Genomic DNA, 24594 nt, shown 5'->3' on the forward strand with positions numbered 1-24594 from the left:
CTCCGGACCGTAACCCTTCCAGTCAACCAGAAACTGTAAACGTCCATATCGGGAACGTGAGTCCACAATCTCTTTAACTTCAAATTCCTCATTCTGCAAAGAGTGAACTTTAGGAGATTTGGACTGGGTAGTACGGAACTTATTGAGAATCAAAGGCTTCAGTAAAGATGTATGAAAGGCGTTAGGAATTCTCAAAGACGGTGGCAACTTGACTTTGTATGACACAGGGTTGAGTACCTCTACAATGGGAAATGGACCAATAAACCTGGGAGCAAATTTCTTAGAAGGAACTTTGAACTTGAGATTGCGCGTAGAAATCCAAACTTGGTCTCCCACTTTGTAATTCGGTACAGCTTTACGTTTTCTATCTGCAAAAGATTTATAACGAGCGGAAGTTTTGACCAAGGACTTACGTACACAACTCCAGATGCTAGATAGACGTTGAAGCTCTTGATCTGCCGCTGGGACCTCTAGGGCTGGCAATGGATGAAACTCTGGCACACGAGGATGAAAGCCGAAGTTAATATAAAAGGGCGTAGATTCTGAAGATGAATGGAAGAGATTATTATGAGCAAATTCTGCCAATGGAAGGTAGTCAACCCAGTCATCCTGTGAGGACGATATATATAGCCGGAGAAATGTTTCAAGGTCTTGGTTGACTCTCTCAGTTTGTCCATCTGTCGGAGGATGATATGCAGAAGAAAAATTCAACTTGACATTTAAAGATGAACAAAGCGACCTCCAAAACTTGGCCACAAACTGTGTTCCCCGATCAGAGATAATTTCTCGAGGAAGGCCATGCAACTTGAAGATTTCAGAGATGAACAATCTGGCTAGTAAAGGGGCTGATGGTAACCCAGTTAATGTAATGAAATGTGCCATTTTCGAAAATCGATCCACTATCACCCAAATGGTATTTCGCCCTTTTGATGGAGGTAGATCGGTCACGAAATCCATTGAGATATGAGTCCATGGTTGTTTGGGTATGGATAGTGGATGTAATAAACCTGGTGGAGAACTTCTTGGACTCTTATGTTGGGCACATTTAGGACATGCTGCTATAAACTCTTGGACATCGGCTTTGAGACGTGGCCACCAATAAGACTGTTGAATAAATTTGAGAGTCTTTAGAACCCCAGGATGACCCATGAAGGAAGAGGAGTGAGCCCAGGTAAGCAGCCGTTTTCGAAGACTTGTGGCGACAAAGGTCTTGCCAGGCGGAGGAACTGGAGAGGTTCGAGTCATTAAAAAGGACATAGGATTCACAATGGCTTGATTCGTGGTAGCATCATTTAATTCAGAAGAAGCAAAGGACCGGGAAAGGGCATCTGCCTTTTTGTTCTGAGATCCTGGACGATAGGTGAGTTTGAAATCAAATCGTGAGAAAAAAAGCGCCCATCGAGCTTGTCGTGGATTCAAACACTGAGCTGACTGCAGATACAGAAGATTCTTATGATCAGTATAAACTGTAATGCGATGTTGAGCTCCTTCTATAAGGTATCTCCACTCCTCAAATGCCAACTTGATGGCAAGTAACTCTTGCTCACCGATTGCATAATTACGTTCTGCCGGGAGGAACTTACGGGAGAAATATCCGCAGGGATGGACCTTGTTATCTTCAAAGACTTGTGACAACACAGCTCCTACTGCTTCTGTAGATGCATCCACCTCTAGTAGAAAGGGACGATTCAAATCAGGCTGTCAAAGAATGGGGGCTGACACAAAGGCTTGCTTTAAATCAGAGAAGGCTTTGATTGCTTCTGAAGACCAGTTCGTAGGATTTGCTCCCTTACGAGTTAGGGCTGTGATGGGAGCAGCTAACGTAGAATAATTCTTAATGAATCTCCTGTAGAAATTAGCAAAGCCGAGAAATCGCTGAATCCCCTTGAGAGTTGTAGGAGTGGACCAATCTCGGATAGCTTGTACCTTACCGGGATCCATACATAGCTCTGATCCAGAAATGATGTAACCAAGGAACGGTATGGAAGATACTTCAAAAGTGCACTTCTCTAACTTACAATAAAGTTGATTTTTCCTCAGACGTGTCAGTACCTCTTTAACTTGGTGACGGTGAGACTTTATATCCCTAGAGAATATTAGGATATCGTCCAGGTACACTACTAGACACTTGTAGAGAAGATCACGAAAAAGTTCATTCACATAGCTTTGAAAAACTGCAGGTGCATTACAAAGACCGAAAGGCATTACAAGGTATTCGTAATGCCCATCCCGGGTATTAAAAGCAGTCTTCCACTCGTCCCCTTCTCGGATGCGGATTAAATTGTAGGCCCCTCGGAGATCCAGTTTTGTAAACACAGTAGCTCCTTTTACCCGGTCAAATAATTCTGGAATTAAGGGTAATGGATACTTGTTTTTCACAGTGATCTCATTGAGTCCACGGTAATCTATGCATGGTCGTAACCCACCGTCCTTCTTCTTAACGAAAAAGAATCCGGCTCCTGCAGGTGAAGAAGATGGTCTGATAAATCCTTTGGTTAGATTTTCCTGTATATAATCAGACATAGCTTGCGTCTCTGGGATGGATAGCGGATAAATTTGTCCCCTAGGAGGTGTTTTACCCGGAACCAGGACAATTGGGCAGTCCCATTCGCGATGAGGAGGTAGAGAGTCTGCTGCTTGTTTACTGAAAACATCCGCAAAGGATTGATACACCGGAGGTAGGTCGGGAAGGCTAATTGACCGGAGAGGTACAATTGAGGCTAAACAGTCCTTGGTACAAGATTTACCCCATGAAAGGACTTCCATGGTTTGCCATAGTTTGCATAAACTGCACTATTTGTGTCTGTATAGACTCCTGGTTTTCCAGACGGGAAAGGATATCTGACGTAGCACCGCCTCCTGCGAATTGGTCACTTGACGGATCCATGTGGCCAGTGCTTACTGTCAGGCCCGGGTGTTTTTGTGAATCCGTTAACCCGGAACCAACCACAGGTGTAGGTGCTGGGGTATGAAGAAAGCAGGGAGGACAAAGAAAGTTCCGCTTCATATATTTATTAAATAACAATTCAGTAAGGAGTTAAATGACTAGTTGTTAATCATCATTATACTGAAGTATTGCAAGAATGGCAGAAATAATATGCAAGAGAAAACTCAAAAATAAATAAAAGAAATGTTCATGGAAACATGCAAAAACAAGCTGAAGAATAAATGTTGAATTGTCCAAATATAAACAAGCTTTGATGCTGAACTGCAGATTGTGTTTAACTGGTTAATGCAGACATGGTGAATTAACTGTAAGAATTTGCAATGGAGTTTTGAGGGTTAACTGAGAGACTGTGATGAATTATCCTTGTAATGACAACATAGCAAATAAAAAGTACTGAATTGGGTTACTTGCGGGTTCCGGAGATCACTGTGAAACTGTAGTAGAAGACAAGGTGATGAATGGGTTAAATGCAGAGTTGAACAAACGAACAGCTGAGAGAAACGAATCCTCCAGACTTTGAATGATAGGCAGACTGACAAGGTAACCTCATGCAGGACACTGGGAATCCAACTATTTCCAATAGGAGTGCAATTAACTGACAGCACAGCGGAGAGCCGGTGGATCTTTCAGCAGTGAAGGCTGCAGACGGACCTCTGGGAACGGAGGCGATATCTGGACCACGGGAATAACACAGGAATGCACGGAGAGAGCTCAGAGCTAGAGCACAGCGTTGATACAACAAAGCACTGGCCCAGAGTAACATAATCCCAGCTTACTTAAAGGCAGCACAAGCACGGGATTGGCTTACACCTGCCCACAGGTGTTTTCACAAGTGCTCTGTATTAGCTATTTGGTCTCCAACATGGCCACCTCCTATACAGCAGACACACTGCAGTGCCTTAGGCCATTTGGTCCCCGCACTCACAGTTCCCAGACTCTGCATTACCTGTGCCATTGATCACGCCGTGTCCCCACACAGGCGCACAGCACCGCGAGCAACCGCACTGGCAACGGATGAACCCCAGAACCCGCAAAGGTGAGAGACCGGTTCGTGACAATGGCGTCCCGTCTGAACAAAAAACTGGACAGGTATTGCGCCAGGTCAAGAGACCTTCAGGCAATAGCTGGGACGCTCTGGTAACACCATGGGTGTACCAGTCGGTGTATGTGTTCCCTCCTCTGCCTCTCATACCCAAGGTACTGAGAATTATAAGACGGAGAGGAGTAAGAACTATACTCGTGGCTCCGGATTGGCCAAGAAGGACTTGGTACCCGGAATTTCAAGAGATACTAAGAAGGGACTTGCTTCAGCAAGGATCATGTCTGTTCCAAGACTTACTGCGGCTGCGTTTGACGGCATGACGGTTGAACGCCGGATCCTAAGGGAAAAAGGCATTCCGGAAGAGGTCATCCCTACCATGGTCAGAGCCAGGAAGGAGGTGACCGCACAACATTATCACCGCATTTGGCGAAAATATGTTGCATGGTGTGAGGCCAGGAAGGCCCCACGGAGGAATTTCAACTCGGTCGATTCCTGCATTTCCTGCAAACAGGAGTGTCTATGGGTCTCAAATTTGGGTCCATTAAGGTTCAAAGTTCGGCCCTGTCGATTTTCTTCCAGAAAAAATTGGCTTCAGTTCCTGAAGTCCAGAAGTTTGTCAAGGGAGTACTGCATATACAACCCTTTTTGTGCCTCCAGTGGCACTGTGGGATCTCAACGTAGTTTTGGGATTCCTCAAATCACATTAGTTTAAACCGCTTAAATCTGTGGATTTGAAATATCTCACATGGAAAGTAACCATGCTGTTGGCCCTGGTCTCGGCCAGGCGAGTGTCAGAATTGGCGGCTTTGTCTCACAAAAGCCCATATCTGATTGTCCATTCGGACAGGGCAGAGCTGCGGACTCGTCCCCAGTTTCTCCCTAAGGTGGTGTCAGCGTTTCACCTGAACCAGCTTATTGTGGTACCTGCGGCTACTAGGGACTTGGAGGACTCCAAGTTGCTAGATGTTGTCAGGGCCCTGAAAATATATGTTTCCAGGACGGCTGGAGTCAGGAAAACTGACTTGCTGTTATCCTGTATGCACTCAACAAACTGGGTGCTCTTGCTTCTAAGCAGACGATTGCTAGTTGGATGTGTAGTACATTTCAGCTTGCACATTCTGTGGCAGTAACAAAAGAGGGCGACCCGGCACCGGTCTATATTAATTTTTTGATCACAAAAAAACAAAAATTGGACAATTTTTAAGTAAATCTTTAGTACAGTGTCCAGTTTGGGGGTGCGCCCAGAGCCAGAAACACATGCATGAACAAAAGGAGAAAAGAGAAGGCTCTTGTGTGGGCGCACTCATTAATTTAAATAACTTGAATGATTAACCCTTGGTTAATCTATTAGCAGATAAAACACAATTTATTTAGAGATAATATTTAAAATAGGTATAATTGCCCCTTATCAAAGAGATGTGAATGATCCTAGATAAATAAAATGTTCTGGTCCTGCCTCAGGAAATGAGATAGAGAAGGGTGAAGACACTGCAAGTCATAAACCCATCTCACCCGACCAGTACAGATAATCTGTATTAATGAGATCAATTAAGTCAATTGATTTTTAATTCTGTCATAATCCAAATAAAGAAATAACAGCTTGTTTAAGCAGTATGCAATTGTTCATAAGCTGTGCTTGGTTGATTAGTAACCTGTAGCGATATGTTTATAGTATATTCTAAATTAGGAAAGATAAAAGGGTATATCTTAGTAGGGAGTGGAGAGGATAGAAGCAAGTGGTGATACTGCTGTTGGAGTCACATACCACACATCATATGAGATGATTATTGCACTACAACACTGGGTATTCCCTGTGAGTCTCCACTTCAGGTACTAACTCAGCCCACACTGTTTCGCTTCCAAGATCGGATGAGATCGGGCATTAGCAGTGTGGTTTGATAGTAGAGAGATTAGGTCAGACTCCAATGAGAGTGCACCTATATAGAGAGGAGTGACTTGTTGGGTCACAAAGATGCAGTGTGGATCTGCTGTTTATGTTAGGCAGGAGACATCAAATCCCACCGAGGTGGTATTGTGCCCCTGGATCATAAATGAGAGTCCATGAAAGAAGAGAAAGGTATATGAATTACGGCGTAATATGATATATGCCCTTATAAAAAAGTTAATGAAGCTTATGTTATTAGGCTAAAGGTACTGAAAAATACCCGTATGTCAGCGTACACAACGGTAGAAAAACAAGGATCAAGAAAAACCTTTTTTTGTTTTTGTATATGTGTACACAGATAGGGAGGCCAATCCCGGGATCGGGATCGGCGGGATCCCGGGATTTAGGCCCAAAAATGTCCGGGATTCAATCCCGGGATTGGAAGCTCCAATCCCGGGGATTGAGGGATCAGCGTTGAGCGTCGTCAGGATGCTCAGACGCTGCCCGGCTCCCTCCTCTTGGCTCCCCCTGCGCAGTGTGACCTGTGCCTGTGAGGTCACACTGCGCTGTCAGCAGCTGAAGAGACGGAAAGTACGGCGGGCTTCACCCGCCGCCTCGTCCCGGCTCCCCCTGCATTCACTCGCCGCCTACTCCCGGCTCCCCAGCACTCACCCACCGGCTCCCCAGCACTCACCCGCTGGATCCTCCTCACCCTCAGCCTCGCTGTGCAAGTTTGTAGGGTTTTTTTTTATGTCTGCAGGGCGGGTGGGGAGGGGTGGCGCGATGGCCGGACACAGTCTAAAGCCAATCCCGGGTATCCCGGGAATCCCGGGATTGACCATTTTTCAATCCCGATACCCGGGATTGAAAAAATGGCCCGGGATTGGCTTCCCTATACACAGATGCTAAGATTGAAGATAGAAGATGATTCAAAAATAATTATGGATACAGATTAATAATACTGGTATATAAGGTGAGGATTCTTTTATGAAGAAAATGTCACTGAAAACACTAGGTATGAATTAGAGCTGTTATAATTACTGAAACATAAGGAAACAGAAATGAAATCTTGCATGACCTATGCAGCAATGAAACATTAGGATCACAGGAAGAAAGTCAAAAAATAATGCAGTATTTTCTTCCTATAAGAATGCAGTTTAAGCGTCAGAAGGTGGTTAAGCAAGTTTTACCTCACTCTGCCCACCTAGTGGATATACATCAGGAACCCTGGGAAAACCCGGGTACGAAGTTTGTGCCTCAAAAGAAGATGCTGGCTCGCTATCCCCTTGCGCCAGAGCTGTCTAAAAATTGGGAAACGCCTCCTCCAGTGGACTCACATGTGGCTAGGATGGTGGTTTCCTCAGCTCTACCTGTCACTACCATCACGTCTCTAAAAGAGCCTACGGATAAACGTGTGGAGGGTTGTCTTAAAGCGATCTACATCCTCACGGGTGCTGCACAAAGGCCCACTATTGCAGCTACATGGGCTGCCGAGGCAATTGAAGCATGCGCCTTGGAGTTAGAAGCTGAAATCTCTTCTGACCATGCTATACAATGCTTGTCATATATTGTCACAGCTTCTCGATATATTAAAGAGGCGGCTTCTGATGCCGGTATCCTAGCAGCCAAGGCCTCTACTACGTCAGTCCTGGCTCGCCGAATATTGTGGCTGAGATCCTGGTCTGTGGATCTGGACTCTAGAAAAACCCTGGAGGTACTCCCTTTCAAGGGAGATATTCTGTTTGGGGAGGACTTAAACAAGATTGTGGCTGACTTGGCTACTGCCAAAACTGCCTGTCTGCCTAATACCGCTCCTTCTGTGTCGAAGGCTAAAGGTACGTCCTTTCGCCCCTTTCGTCCTTCAGGTAAAGCAAATGGTCAGGCGTACCATAAGCAGGCCCGCACTTCCAAGCCTGGTAAGCTGAAGCCCAAAAGAGCCTGGGCTGCCCGTCAGCCAGTTGCCAAGACTGATAAGCCTGCCGCATGACGGGGCGGGCCTCCCCCTGGGGGATCCCAGGGTGGGGGGCCGGCTTCTAGGGTATACCCAGGAATGGTTGAAGACCACTTCAGATGCCTGGGTACGGGAAGTCGTCACTCGAGGTTACGCCATAGCCTTCAAAAACCGACCCCCTCATCGATTTTGCCAGACAGGCGTCCCTTTGGACCAGACCAAGGCAAAAACTCTACACTCGGTGGTACAGACCCTCCTGGATACAGGAGTCGTCGTACAGGTGCCTCTTGCTCAGAGGGGTCGGGGGTACTATTCTCTGCTGTTTCTAGTCCCGAAACCGAATGGGTCCTCCCGGCCCATTCTCAACCTCAAGGCATTGAACAGGTTTGTGAAGGTCTCAAAGTTCCGTATGGAAACCTTTCGCTCTATAGTTCTGGCCTTTGGAACCTGGGGACTACATGGTCTCCCTGGACATACAGGATGCTTACCTGCATATTCCTATAGCGGTGTCACATCAACAATACCTGAGGTTTGCTATTGGCAACCTACATTACCAGTTTCAGGCGTTACCTTTTGGTTTAACAACGGCTCCGCGAGTCTTCACCAAAGTTATGGCGGTGATGACGGTGGTACTCCGCCGTCAAGGGGTCAGGATACTGCCGTATCTGGACGACTTGTTAATCCTGGCAAATTCCCTAGATCTTCTCCTGCGTCATCTGGATATGACGGTCTGGTTTCTACAAGCCCACGGGTGGCTCATCAACTGGAAGAAATCCTCCCTGGTCCCTGCTCAGTGCATGGTGCACCTGGGAGCGTTGTTGGGACACTCACAACCAGAGGTTGACTTGTCTCAGGAGAAAAACCTGAAGATTCAGGACAAGATTCGTTGCTTCCTTTCTCGTCCGCAAGTGTCGATACATTCGGCAATGCAGGTGCTGGGCCTAATGGTATCAGCATTCGACATGGTGGAGTATACTCAATTCCATTCTCGCCCCCTCCAGAGGCTGATTCTAGCCAAGTGGGACAGCCTGCCTCACCGGATCAGATCTCAAATGATCTTTTTGACTCCGGAGGTCCGTCTGTCGCTACACTGGTGGCTCCGGGACCAACAATTATGCAGGGGTCGTCCCTTCTGGATATCCAACTGGGTCCTGTTGACGACAGATGCCAGTCTAAGAGGTTGGGGTGCGGTGCTGGAGCAACACTCCCTTCAGGGTCGGTGGACCAAGGAGGAATCTCTCCTCTCGATCAACATTCTGGAATTGCGGGCGGTCTTCAATGCGTTGAACCTGGCCCAGCATATAATTCAGAACCGTCCTGTTCAAGTACAGTCGGACAACGCCACCACAGTGGCTTACATAAATCATCAAGGCGGCACTCGAAGCCGTTTGGCAATGAAGGAAGCCTCACGGATTCTTCGTTGGGTGGAACCCCATCTACCGGCTATATCGGCAATATTCATTCCGGGAGTCCTGAATTGGGAAGCGGACTTTCTCAGTCATCAGGACGTGCATGCCGGCGAGTGGGGCCTCAATCCAGAAGCGTTTCAACTCCTCGTGGAAAAGTGGGGTCTTCCAGATGTGGATCTGATGGCGTCTCGACACAATCACAAGGTTCCGGTCTTCGGAGCAAGGACAAGGGATCCTCAAGCAGCATTCGTGGATGCGCTGGCGTCACCGTGGAGGTTTCGGCTGCCGTATGTGTTCCCTCCGGTGTCACTCCTGCCCAGGATAATTTGGAAGTTCAAGCATGAAAAAGGAAATCTGCTTCTCATAGCTCCAGCGTGGCCCAGACAGCACTGGTTCTCAGACCTGCAGGGCCTATCGTCAGAGCGTCCAATTCTACTTCCACAACGCCCAGATCTCCTCGTTCAGGGCCCCTGTGTCTACCAGGACCTAGCCCGGCTGTCTTTGACGGCGTGGCTCTTGAAGCTTCCGTCTTAAGGGCTAAGGGTTTTTCTGAAGAGGTCATTAAAACTATGTTACGGGCCCGGAAACCGGCTTCTGCTCGGATTTACCATAGGGTCTGGCATTCCTACTTTGCTTGGTGCGCATCTAACAATGATGCTTCCAAGTTTAGTACAGCCAAGCATTTGGCTTTTCTGCAGCAAGGTCTAGAGTTGGGCCTGCGTCTGGCCTCCCTAAAGGTTCATATTTCTACCTTGTCGGTGTGGTTTCATAGAAAAATTGTGACTTTGCCTGATGTTCATACTTTCACTCAGGGTGTGTTGCGTATCCAACCTCCCTATGTCCCGCCTGTGGCTCCTTGGGACTTGTCGGTGGTTTTGGAGGCGTTGCAGGAGCCTCCGTTTGAACCCCTTGGTTCAGCTGACCTTAAGTGGCTTTCCCTTAAGGTGGTGTTCTTGCTGGCTATTGCCTCTGCTAGAAGAGTGTCGGATCTTGGTGTCTTGTCTTGTAGTTCCCCATATCTGATTTTTCACCGTGATCGGGCGGTTCTTAGGACTCGTCCCGGATATTTACCTAAGGTGGTTTCTTCGTTTCACCTTAATCAGGGAATTGTGGTTCCGGCCTTTGTCTCTCCTGATTTGTCTCCCAAAGAGTGGTCTTTGGATGTGGTACAGGCTCTCCGTATCTATGTGAAGAGAACTGCTTCTATCTGAAAATCTGATTCTCTCTTTGTTTTGTTTGGATTTCACAAACGTGACTAGCCTGCTCACAAGCAGACCCTGGCCAGATGGATTAGAATGGTGATTGCACATGCTTATGTGAAGGCTGGTCTCTCTGCTCCTGATCAGATTAAGGCCCATTCTACTCGGTCTGTTGGACCTTCTTGGGCGGCCCAACGTGGTGCGACCCTTGAACAATTGTGCAAGGCGGCTACGTGGTCTTCCGGGAACACGTTCATAAGGTTCTATGCCTTCGATACTGCCGCTTCCCAGGATGCTTCCTTTGGACGCCGGGTTCTTGTGACCACAAGGTCGCGATATTTTTCTGAAACCAAACCGACAAGGCCGAAATATGAACCTTGATGGAGGCCAGATGAAGGCCTAAGTCCAGGCCCTGTTGTAGGAAGGCCAAAAAGTTTGGCCATACTAAACTTGTAAACGTCATGATCGTTAGATGCGCACCAAGTAAAGTAAACATTCCAGACCCTATGGTAAATCCGAGCAGAAGCATGGTTTGAATGATCGCCTCAGAAAATCCTTTGGCCCTCAAGAGGAAAGCTTCAAGAGCCACGCCGTCAAAGCCAACCGGGCTAAATCCTGATATACACAAGGGCCCTGAACGAGGAAATCTGTGGAAGTAGAAGTAAGATATATCTATTGTATTCTATCGAGAGACCCTGAAGGTCTGAGAACCAATGCCGTCTGGGCCACGCGGGAGTGATCAGAATTTGGATTCCTCCTTCTTGCTTGAACTTCCTTACTACTCTGGGCAGGAGTGACAGCGGAGGGAACACGTACGGCAGCCAAAAGTTCCACGGAATTACCAGAGCATCCACGAACGCTGCTTGAGGATCCCTTTTCAGGAATTGGTACTACTGTATTTTGTGATTACGCACCTTTCCCATGAAGCCATGCTCCTATATTGTTGGTGCACGCCTTAGGTGTACATTGTCCCTATTTTAAATATATGGGGATAGGGGCACCAATTCTGGCTCTATTTAGTTAATCTAGTCATGTGGTATATTCCCCACTCACACATATGTTTTTAATAAATCCTTTCTAATATTAGGTTATATGGTATATTTTACTTTACACCCTCTACTTATTTATGATATGACTGCCTTCTGCATAATTAAATTAGCAACTGTTTTAGACTGCGGTTGGATTAACACACATTTGCTCACCCGTGCTGCCTAACATAATCAAGGAGGTATAAATAGGACAGCCTGGAGCGACACCTCCTGACATAGGTGTAGGTTATTCTACATGGAAACGCGTTGAGCCTATATTGGACACTATGCAATACTGGACTTGATACCACTGACCACCTTAAATCCGGACCAACTTATACCTGAGAGGAGACAATAATTGGAGTCCTAGGAGATTACAATTCCACCTGCATTAAGAATATATGGACGTATAGTTCAATATACCGGAGATTTTTTTATCCATATGTGGAATTATATTGGCATCACCTTTATAGAGGGACAAAATTTATCTAATCCTCCCACACATTATGAGGAATTTTTATTGCTTGGTACACAATATACCGGACAATAAGACATCAGAGTTTAGTGTTACTCTCCAGTAGTGTCCCTATATCAGTAGATATTTATATATGTTTTTATATATTTAATGTATTAACACTTAGTTATATTCCAACCGTTGTCCATTCTTTTGTAAATTCATCCAGAAACTCCAAACGCCGTTTTCTCCCCAATACCAAATATATTCTGATAGGAGCCTCACACACTCCCAAAACAGCTGCTAATAGCTGCACCAAATTCAGTCTATTCTTTCGATTGGTACGGCTCTGATTATCATGCGTGTACTGGCAGTATTCACATATTTATCAAGGGGCACAGATCATACATTCTTTAATGGGTAGCCAAGCCTCTGTGTTGGCTAGCCTCACCCCCTCTGGAGACATGGTCACACCCTTAAGCATGTGTCCCTACCACTACATTCCCCCCGTGCCCCACTCCAGCACTGCTTAAACGCATTGGTACTCTACTGATTTTCTCTCTCATTTTCATGCACAGCGATCAGTGAGTAAGATATATCTATTGTATTTCGTTTCTTTGGTACCATGAATCAGAAATCATATTAAAAATTCTCAAGTTGAAGGTTTAAATATATCATATTCTGAGCCATACTAATTTTTGTGTGTGAATATTACAGTAAAGTTGACACCTTGAAAAATACGTTGTATAAATTATTTTATTCATAGTAAGCTGATCACATTAAAGGTCATTGTACGGCATAATAGAAAGGTTTCACCGAATAAAATACAAAAACATTTATGTTCGTGTCCCACATAACTAAAAAGTTCACAAGATCTGGCACCGTTGTAGTCGTAACATTATAGTATAATAGGTGGGGAAGCATCAACATAACAGGAGAAACCTAGTAGCACAACACAATGATAACATAATTCTGCACAAAACATCTTATTAACACTTTTTTAGATTTTTGCCGTTAACCCCACCAGCTTCACCTCACTCTATCACTTTCCTCTCTCTGCTGCTCCTTGGTAACACTATTGCACAGATCAACATCTTCACCTTCAGAGTTTTCCAAGGATGACCACGGGTAACGTACAACAAAAGGGAAAAGAAAGATGCACTTGGGAACGGACCAACAGCTAGAACTCACCGTTCTAAACCATAGGAGCTCTTATAATGTAAAAAGAAGAGGACGTGCTGACTACGGAGTCATTTGTTAGTGGAGTATTCTAAACTATGATTCCTAAACTACAGCAATGCGATGTGTATAAATGTCTCTAGTTTCACATTCACTTTACAAAAGCTACCATTACTTATCACATATATATACCCCACAACGGAAACTTTCTCATTGACTGAAAATCTAAATAGTTCTTATCATTTGTTTGAATTACACAAGTCCACCAGTGAAAAAAGCATGGTCTATAACAGGAGCATCCAAACTTTTTCCTTGGACGGCCATATTTAAAAAATGCCTTTGAACAGAGGTTGAGTACTGGCCTTGAAAATGGGGAAAGCTTTGCAAAAGTCTAGAACTCTGGAATTGTTACTAGTTTTTTACTGATTAAAAAAACAAAACACTGACATGACTGAACTTTCAGATAAGAGAGAGAAATATACTGGCGCCGGCTGGATCTCAAAAATGAAAGAACGGAAACAGTTGTATCAATTAAAAAATAAAATAATACATTTATTAAATATAAAAAATAATAATAATAAGAGTGGGTATAAATATCTGATATAATATCAAGAGGGTATTTAAAATTCAGCAGTTGAGAATCACTCAATTTATCCTATGACCACTTGTATTTTCATTAGGCAGTGAATACTGGTATTCTGGCTAGAACTCAGTCCTCCTTGGTATCCTCACAAAATTTCAAATATGGATATTACCATGGTCTCAGATGAAAGGCCCCTTGGTTCTCGTTAGCAATTCGAGGTCCAATAGCAGCAGGGGAATGAGGAGACTTCAGATGGAAAGTGATGGTATGGATCCTGGAGGATTCAAAGTCCAATTATTGCCAGATATTCCAAAAGGTGGTTTGAAGTGCCAGTGGTCAGGGAGGAGTATATCTCTGTAGCTCAACGCGTTTCGCTGGACTAGATCACCGCCAGCTTCCTCAGGAGCATGTGTCTCATGTATACTGGGACATCTTTATATACCCCCATAACTATGGTAAAATTAAAACACCTGGTTGTAAGGTTATCCAGGTGTGGAAACATACACATTAAGACAATAAATAAATGACTCGAGTTTATAGGGGTCTTCATTGCCAGGTAATTGTATGATGGTAGTTTTTTTCTGCATATAAGAACATGTTGTACATCTGGATTTGCCACATCTGTGGCACCCTAATGGTTTCGTGGTTAGCCATTGATGTCCAAGGGAGGTTTCTTTAGATATCCCCGGCATCAAATGGCTAGGTGCCAGTATGGATTTTAATGATCTGTTTCTCTTGTATATTACACAGGGTTTGGGGGGCAAAATCTCATTCAAAACTTTATCCTGTTTTAATACTCTATAATTTTTAGAGATGATGTTTTTTATTTCACTAGCACAATTATTGTATTTACAGACAAATGCAAATTGTCTGTTATCGTCGTCTTTGCACACAATAAATAAACTACAGCCGTAATGATTGGATGCCGTCCAGTCACGTGATCGGAACGGATCACGTGATCAGGTAATCATGCAAATGATCCTTTCTAAAATCTTAATTTTCTACCTTATCCTATGCTCGTTTTTATAGTATAATATTACAATATGACATGTACTCCGGTAAGATTGCCTTCTTTGTCTTTTAAATTTTACTTTGACCATTTATTGTCTTAATGTGTATGTTTCCACACCTGGATAACCTTACAACCAGGTGTTTTAATTTTACCATAGTTATGGGGGTATATAAAGATGTCCCAGTATACATGAGACACATGCTCCTGAGGAAGCTGGCGGTGATCTAGTCCAGCGAAACGCGTTGAGCTACAGAGATATACTCCTCCCTGACCACTGGCACTTCAAACCACCTTTTGGAATATCTGGCAATAATTGGACTTTGAATCCTCCAGGATCCATACCATCACTTTCCATCTGAAGTCTCCTCATTCCCCTGCTGCTATTGGACCTCGAATTGCTAACGAGAACCAAGGGGCCTTTCATCTGAGACCATGGTAATATCCATATTTGAAATTTTGTGAGGATACCAAGGAGGACTGAGTTCTAGCCAGAATACCAGTATTCACTGCCTAATGAAAATACAAGTGGTCATAGGATAAATTGAGTGATTCTCAACTGCTGAATTTTAAATACCCTCTTGATATTATATCAGATATTTATACCCACTCTTATTATTATTATTTTTTATATTTAATAAATGTATTATTTTATTTTTTAATTGATACAACTGTTTCCGTTCTTTCATTTTTGAGATCCAGCCGGCGCCAGTATATTTCTCTCTGCTTTGTATTACTGCTTAGGGACTTACCATCCCTATACCGGCTGCCGCTGACAGCGCACTCACTCAAATTGTCTTTTTGTGAACTTTCAGATAACCCCACCTTTACGCTGCATCAAGACCCTCCTGTAAAACATGAACAGTTGTGCCAACGTGAAGGTCAAAGTGGGGACCTTCATCCATTCACACCAGGCCACATAAGATTTCCACACTCTGTGATACCTTTTGGCTGATGCAGGCCACCTAACATTCATTGTGGTCTTTTTCAACTTATCTGAATACATTTTGGATCTGAATAACCAAGCTAGATGCGGTAATGCTGATTGTAGGAATCTCCCCTGGATTAAGGGACCAGGCAATGCAAGAGCCTGCCACCTGCACAGCAGATCCAAATTCCCAGACCCTTTATGGCCAGTCTAAAGCAACAAGAATGACGTACCCTTTACCTTTTCCATGACCTTCTGCAGCATGGTAAATGAGGGGATAATCCTAAAAGACCATCACTACCACAACTAATACCAACCCTGGATCTCTTATCCTGGTACAGTAATGTCTTACTTTGAAGTTCAATGTGGACACTATCATATTAATATCTGGTTGAACCCATTTGTCCACTATCTGTTGGAAAACATCTGGATGGAGTGATCATTCCCCCAAATGTTGGTTCTGTCTGCTGAGATAGTCCATTGCCCAATGCTCACCTCGGGAAAATACAAAGCGGCGAGAGACCGCACATTCCTCTCCACTCATAGGAAGATCCTTGATGTCTCTGTGGTCTGGGCAATCTTGGTATCCCCTGATGGTTCAAATATGCTATTATAATAGCAATGTCTAAATTAACTGAGACTGTCTGACCCTTTATGTAGACTTGAGGAACTGGTCTATGTAAAGGGAATTTCGGGCACTGAAGACCAGCCTAAAGTTTCAGAACATGGATATGGAGTAAGGACTCTTCGAGAAACCACCTGCCCTGAAACATGTAATGTCATTCTGACATTACAAAAGAATGACCTGTTAGGTTGCTACAACAGTGAACAGAATGAAATACATATTACAGATGAAGATGGGACCTGTATCATCTGCATCAAATCTTTATCTGTAACCTCTGAGAGTGAAATTGGGCAAAATGATTTGCCTGATAAGTGAAGACCATCTTGCCCAATGCCTTTATGCAATAAAGTACCAACACGTCTCTATTTCAGGAGCTATGTTACCATTTTTTGTAGGAAGGGAATCTTGCTTCCAGAAGGAAAAACCCTCATAAGTCTGATTTTGAACAGTTTGCCCAGGAAAATCCAGAACTAGACTTGATTATTTAATTTTAAACAATATATTACCCAACCATGGGAAACCAACTCTTCGTTCTGTTAATCTGACACGATCTAACAGAATCTCTGGAGTAACTACTTTTATTAAACCTTAGCAAGGCCTCCATCACCTTGGTAAAGACTCTGAATGCAGTGGCCCAAAAGACCCGTCTGGCTTCTGACCAAGGAAAAGGTTTCAATAAAATATCACATCTCTCTGCCGGCAGGTACTGGGACAATTCCTGCTGAAACTTCTAAATTGCCTCTTGTAAAGCCAGACACTTTCTTGGATCAAGTGAACTGGTAGAAGATCTATAATATAAACCTATGTAAATATCTCTTACCAAGTCTCTGAAGTGGATTCTAACCACTTGTCCATGAAACATAACAGATGAGCTTTTACCAAGGGCTTCTCCTGATGGGCTACCTTCTCACGATGTCTAATATCGGTGTGTTGGTCTGGGGCCTGTTTGGCTGTCTGACTAAACTGGCATGCCGCAACTACGGTATACTAAAGTTCTGGGCTTGAAAAGAACATAATTGATCAGCTAAAGGCTCCATAGAAAAATGGAGGGAAAGAACTCACCCACTCACCCCCTATTAGCCAAAGAGGAAAGAATAAAACGTAAAAATCTCCCAAATTCTTAACAAGCTGGAGTACAACTCAGAACACTAGCTTTACTTGTCACAAAAAAAAAACTTAGGCACCAAAAACTGGTGTCGGTAGGACAGGTTGCATATGAAGAGGAGGAGCTTGAGTCCCTCGATTGGAGCTGGTTGTACCCCTGTCCCAACTTATTAAATCTTCTTTACTTGCTGCAAATAAGACCACAGTCAAAACAAATTAATTCCTTGGCTTTGGCCAAAATGTTGTGAAGAGATATAACAGATACCGACATCTAACAGAATAAGTAGATTGCAATAACATCCATACATGTACATTCTGTTCCAGTCTTACGTCGATGGCGAAAATTTCACCTATGTCTGTGTATGGCAACGACTTGAATTTTTAATTGTCCTCTATAATGAATAGGTGAGGAAAATATACCTTTGAGAATACACTCCGTACTTGAATTGCAAATTTTAATATCAATGCTTTTCATAATATATAGATTGCTGCAATCCTCTTTCATATCGGTGAGCTCATTGATATTGTTTTCATTTTGTGTGAATTTTCTGATGTCTAACCAGATCAGATCTATGTGTAAAACATTTCCCACACTCAGAGCATGGAAATGGTCTCTCTCCTGAGTGATTTCTCTGATGTCTAACAAGAGCTGATTTACGTGTAAAACATTTCCCACACTCAGCACATGGAAATGGTCTCTCACCTGTGTGAGTTCTCCGATGATTAACAAGATATGATTTCTGTTTAAAACATCTCCCACACTCAGAGCATAAAAATGGCTTCTCACCTGTGTGCCTTCTCTGATGTATCACAAGATCGGATTTCTGTGTAAAACATTTCCCACACTCAGAGCATGGAAATGGCCTTTCACCTGTGTGACGTCTCTGATGTGCAGCAAGATCTGATTTCTGTGTAAAACATTTCCCACACTCAGAACATGGAAATGGCCTCTCACCTGTGTGAGTTATCTGATGTCTAACAAGACCTGATTTCTTTTTAAAACATTTCCTACACTCAGAACATGGAAATGGCTTCTCACCAGTGTGACTTCTTTCATGTATGACAAGAAATGATTTATATGTAAAACATTTTCCACACACAGAACATGAAAATGGCTTCTCACCTGTGTGACTTCTCTTATGTATGACAAGACGTGATTTATATGTAAAACATTTCCCACACGCAGAGCATGAAAATGGTCTCTTATCTCTGTGATTTTTTAGATGTGTAACAAGATTCGACTTCTGTGTAAAACATTTCCCACATTCAGAGCATGGAAATGGCTTCTCGCCTGTGTGACTTCTCTGATGTTCAATAAAATTTGCTTTATATTTAAAACATTTCCCACACTCAGAGCATGAAAATTGTGTCTTACTTGTGCGATTCTCCTGTGTAACAAAGACTGACTGATTATTACAGGATTTAACAAATTCAGAAGAGGGAAAGACTGTAGAATCTGTAGGAGCTGTACTATGTGTAGCAACATCTGAATTAATGTTACACTCCTCATGGTTAGCGGGAACAGATGATATATCGGCACTGTGAGGCACTGGATGTATAATTGGGGTAATGGAGTATTCTCCTCCAGAATACCATGAGATGCTCTCTTCTAATTTCAAATCTGGAAACATAGTTAGATGTCTCTCCGAGGTATTCCTGCCTCTCTGTCCATCTGCTGGAAGATAAATATATGGAAATAATTGTTTCTTTTTTATTATTATATATAATACAACTGCTGAACAGGTAAAACTTTAGCTTAATATGTAACACAACACATCACACAGCACAGTGCACAGACCTAAATACAGACACTGGCATGTAACACTCCTCTGGGCTGGTAACACACAGCGACATGTGAGGGGGAGAGCAGGAGTATAATAGGGGCTGAAGGCTCCTGATGTATGAGATACACCAGAGAGTGGTGGGAGGAGACTGGTCAGATCTCTGGGCTGGTAACACACAGTGACATGATGTGAGGAGGAGAGCAGGAATATAATAGGGGCTGATGGCTCCTGATGTATGAGATACACCAGAGAGTGGTGGGAGGAGACTGGTCAGATCTCTGGGCTGGTAACACACAGTGACATGATGTGAGGTGGGGAGCAGGAGTATAATAGGGGCTGACGTTCCCACACTGGGCAGATACATTTACCACATTAGTTTGATATGACAGTGGAGGGTGGAGGGGAAGAGACTTCTGTAGTGACTCAGCAAGGAGAATATGTGACTCTTTTCTGTAATATGGATTATTACTCACCTGTGCTGATATCTGTAGGAATTTCCTCCTCCTTACACAACTGATCACCTCTCACATACATCTCTTCTTCTCTCTCTACATCTTCTGCCTTTATATCAGTCACATACGTCTCTTCTTCCTCTGTATCTTCTGCAATATTAACTGTCACATACGTCTCTTCTTCTCTCTTTATATCTTCTGCCTTATTATCAGCCAGATCTTCACCCTAAGAAACCCACAAAAAGAGGATTTTGGTACTTACCGATAAATCCATTTCTCTAAATCCTCTAGGGGACACTGGAGTCCTATACAGTAGGGGTGTGAAGCCTTGAACCAGAGGTGTGGCACAATCTAAAATTAGCATTGTCTGCACAGCCCGCATCCCTCCTCCCTCAGTTTGAAAAATTTGACTGAGAGAATAGGACATGACACTATAGCACATGGCGAGGAACCGAACCGTATAACATATCAAACAGCGCCCAAGAACTCTTGACCGAATAAGGAACACCATTTATACGAACTGTTTAAAACAAGAACTTAGAACACAGCAGGTTGACAGCACCGAGGCGGGCGTCCAGTGTCCCCTAGAGGATTGAGAGATGGATTTATCGGTAAGTACCAAAATCCTCTTTTCTCTTTCATCCACTAGGGGACACTGGAGTCTTATACAGTAGGGGACGTCCCAAAGTTATCCCACAGGGAGGGAGTGCTGTCGGTGGCCTGCAAAACTAAACGTCCAAACTTAGAGTCTCCGGACGCAAAGGTATCAAACTTGTAAAATTTCGCAAACGTGTGGGCTGAGGACCACGTCGCCGCTCTGCAAAGTTGAATAGTGGGAGCACCTCTGGCAGCCGCCCATGAGGCACCCACGGATCGGGTGGTTTGAGCACCCGTCTGTACCGGAACCTGTTTACCACAGGAAATATAAGCTTGCCGAATGGCAAGTCTAATCCATCTAGACAAAGACTGCTTAGATGCTGGCCAACCCTTCTTTGGCCCATCATAAAGAACAAACAAATGGTCCGACTTTCTGAAGGACGACGTAACTTGTACGTATACCCGTAAAGCTCGGACAACATCCAAGGACACGTCCCCATCTGGGAGACCCTGGAAAGAGGAGATCACAATTGGCTGGTTTACGTGAAACCCCGAAACAACCTTAGGAAGGAAATCAGCTCTTGTATGGTGTTCTGCCCTATCCTCATGAAAAATGTAAAAAGGACTCTTACAGGATAAGGCTCCCAACTCAGAAATCCTCCTGGCCGAAGCCAAGGCAAGCAATAACGTGACTTTCCAAGAGAGATATGTCAGGTCTGTTCTTGCTAACGGTTCAAAAGTTGGTGATCTCAAAAATTCCAACACCAAATGTTAGTCCCATGGCGCAGTTGGAGGACAAAAAGGGGGTTGTATCCTTAGGACCCCCTGTAAAAAGGTTTGAATCTCTTGTAAGGATGCTAACCGCTGTTGAAACAGGATGGAGAGAGATGAAATTTGAAGCTTCAGAGAGCCCAGCCTCAGTCCTTCATCTAGACCGGCCTGAAGGAAAAGTAGAAGTCTGGATAAGTGGAAGTTCGTCGGATTCCACCCACGTTCCTGACAAAACCCTGTAGTAGCAAATGGCTGTGACCGGCTTCCTAGTGGCAATCATCGTAGGAATGGCCGTTCTTGGTATCCCTCTGTTTCTTAAGATCCAATAGCCACGCCGTTAAAAGCAGCCTGTTCAGGTCTGGGTGTAGGAACGGTCCCTGAGAAAGCAGGTCCTCTCTCTGAGGTAACCGCCAAGGATCTTCTGCTAGTAACCCCCGCAGGTCGGAGTACCAACTCCTGCGGGGCCAATCTGGTGCGATTAGAATTGCCCACACTCGTTCTCGTTTCAACCTTTTCAGAACCCTGGGTATGAGTGGGAAAGGTGGAAAAATGTAAACCCTCCTATAAAACCAAGGAAGTGTTAATGCGTCCCATCCTTCTGCTGCTGGATCTCTTGTCCTGGATACATATCTGGGCAGCTGATGGTTTTGCCGAGACGCCATTAGGTCCACTTGAGGTAGACCCCATCTCCTCACCACCATGTTGAAAATCCATGGATGTAGGCACCACTCTCCCGGATGCATGTCCTGGCGACTGAGATAATCTGCTTCCCAGTTCTCCACACCTGGAATGAACACTGCCGAGAGGATGATGTTTCGCCTTTCTGCCCACAACAAGATCTTTGTGGCTTCCTTCAACGCCATCCTGCTCTTTGTTCCTCCTTGATAGTTTATGTAAGCCGTTGTCGTGACATTGTCCGACTGTATCCTTACGTGTTGACCCATGACTAGGTCTTCGGCTAAGAGAAGCGCATTGTAAACTGCTCTTAGTTCGAGAATGTTTATGGGTAGTCTGCACTCCAGGAACGTCCATCTGCCCTGAAACTGATGTTCCTCTAAGACGGCACCCCAACCTCTGAGACTGGCGTCCATTGTCAGGATCCTCCAATCCCAAATGCCGAATCTCTTGCCTGCTACAAGATTCCTGTGCAACGACCACCAAATTAAGGAGGTTCGTATGCGCGGTGGAAGTCGGATTCTTCTATGTAAAAGCCAGTGCGAACCTGCTCCCTCAGCAATGATGTTCATCTTGAATGGTCGGGAATGAAGTCTGCCATTTTGGAGAGTCTCGAACGACGCCACCATCTTCCTGAGAAGCTGCACACAGAGGTGTAGAGAGACCATTTGTGTCTTCAGAACCTGACCCACTAATCTCTGTAGGTCTTGGACCTTGTTCTCTGGTAGGAAAACTCTCAATTGTACCGTGTCCAAGATGAGACCGAGGAACTGAATCCGTTGAGTTGGCATGAGGTTGGATTTCTGGAAATTCACAATCCACCCATGTTGAATAAGAAATTGATGAGATGTCTGAACATCCTTGATCAGCTGTTCCTGAGATGATGCCTTGATCAGTAGATCATCTAGATAAGGTATTATTGTGACCCCCAACAGTCTCAATCCTGCAACCATTATTGCCATGATCTTCATAAAGATTCTTGGGGCTGATGATAGACCGAACGGCAAGGCCCTGAGTTGTTATTGATCCGTCACCAGTGTGAACCTTAAGTAAGCCTGGTGAGGAGTCCAGGTTGGGATATGCATCTTGTATGTCCATGGATACCATGAACTTGCCCTGTTCTAAGCCTGCAATGACCGACTGGATTGATTCCATCTTGAATTTGTAGACCCTTAGAAACTGGTTTAAAACTTTTAAATTGAGTATTGGTCTGACCGTTCTCTCTGAGAGGCGGGAACCGGAATAATGACCTCTGACTGTAGCAATTTTTGAATTGCTGTCAGTAGTGCTTTTGCTTTCTGAGGGCACTGAGGCAATCCTATTGTAAAAAACTGTGAGGCCTCTGTTGAAAATCCAGTTTGTATCCCTGAGAGATTATGTTTATCCAAAATTCTGGTGAGGTTCTGGCCCAGACGTCCTGAAAACCCTCCAGATGTGCGCCCACCAAGGGGGACCCCAGGTGAGCTGGGAGGCCGTCATGCCACGGCCTTGTCAGCAGGTTTACCTGCTTCTGATTGCTGCCTGTGAGCGGCCTCTACCTTTGCCCCCACGTACTTGTGTACCGAAACCTGTTGTGATCTAAATGAAGTAAACACTGGTCCCGAATAACCTCTCCTAGCCTGTGGAATGGTTCTCGTATAAGAAGTAGGTAGGAAGCTGGACTTCCCAGCTGTAGCCTGCGAGATCCACTTGTCCAACTCTGGACCGAAAAGCATCTCGCCCCCAAAGGGAATGGATTCTACCGCCTTCTTGGTGTCAGAGTCTCCTTGCCATTCTCTGAGCCATAAAATCCGTCTAGCCGATATGGGCAATGCCGAGATGCGTGATGCAATACTGCTAATATCCTTTGAGGCTTGACATAAGTATGAAGCTGATTCTCAAATGTGTTTCGCCAGTTGGGTAATCTCTTCTAAACTATTTTCCTCCTCAATAGCCTGTACAATATGGCCCTCATTCTGAGTTGATCGCAGCAGCAAGAAAGTTAGCAATTGGGCAAAACCATGTGCACTGCAGGAGGGGTAGATATAACATGTGTAGAGAGAGAGTTAGATTTGGGTGGGGTGTGTTCAATCTGCAATCTAATTTGCAGTGTAAAAATAAAGCAGCCAGTATTTACCCTGCACAGAAACAAAATAACCCACCCAAATCTAACTCTCTCTGCACATGATATATCTGCTTCCCCTGCAGTGCACATGGTTTTGCCCAATTGCTAACTTTCTTGCTGCTGCGATTAACTCAGAATGAGGGCCTATGTCCAGACCATGCTCCTATGGCCTTGTTGACCCAAGCACAGATGATCGTAGGTTTCTGTGCTGCACCTGCTGCTACAAAAATTTACTTTAAAGTTGTGTCAACCTTTCAGTCTGAAGCATCCTTTAAAGTCGTTACATTAGGTATTGGTAAGATTGTCTTCTTTGACAACCTTCCTAGGGAAGCATCCACTACTGGTGGGGTCTCCCACTTATCCATTACACCCTTGGTTAGGGGATAAGTTACTTGAAACCTATTTGGAAACTGAAAGCGCTTGTCAGGTTGTTTCCAAGCCTTCTCCATTTGAGATTGGAGGGATTTAGGAATGTGAAACACTGCTGAAGGCGGATTTTGGGATTCGAACAATTAGAAATCTTCCGGCTCCTTTGTTTCTTCTACCTTAAAGTTTAGGATCTCCTTTACTGCGTCAATTAAAGAATCAAGACCCGAGATTGCCGTGTCGTCTTCTGGAAAATCGGCGTCTAGGTTAGATTCAATTAACTCACCTTCCTATGTATCAAGGAGAAAACCTTCTTCCTCCTCTGATTCCGTATAATAGGAAGAGGTCTTAACAGCCTTGCGCACATTCGTTTCTGCTTGTGCGGGCGGTGTTAACTTGATGAGAAATTCCTCCATTGTCTTTGAGAATCCCGCAGCCCATTCCGAGTGCTGCTTGCGCGATTCTGCCATCTCCTTGGAGATTCTATTTGCAAGGTTGTCTT

General features: G+C 44.4%; 1 protein-coding gene across 2 annotated transcripts in view; it reads right to left on the reverse strand.

Annotated features, from left to right (window-relative positions):
- Window positions 1–15401: 15401 nt before the first annotated feature.
- The window catches only part of LOC135054681 (oocyte zinc finger protein XlCOF22-like), a 54506-nt gene continuing 45313 nt past the window's right edge, over window positions 15402–24594 (reverse strand). Inside the window, exons 6-7 of one of the 2 annotated variants that reach the window (XM_063957939.1) lie at window positions 19601–19805; window positions 15402–19015 (exon numbers count right to left, since the gene is read on the reverse strand). In XM_063957939.1, coding sequence (XP_063814009.1) covers window positions 17874–19015; window positions 19601–19805 — 1347 coding nt within the window. In that variant the 3' untranslated portion in view covers window positions 15402–17873. Of the gene's footprint in view, window positions 19019–19600; window positions 19806–24594 lie in introns of both variants that reach the window. The other variant, XM_063957938.1, reaches the window with a different exon arrangement.

Source organism: Pseudophryne corroboree, chromosome 3, assembly GCF_028390025.1.
Source record: "Pseudophryne corroboree isolate aPseCor3 chromosome 3, aPseCor3.hap2, whole genome shotgun sequence".
In the NCBI taxonomy this organism is placed as follows: domain Eukaryota; kingdom Metazoa; phylum Chordata; class Amphibia; order Anura; family Myobatrachidae; genus Pseudophryne; species Pseudophryne corroboree.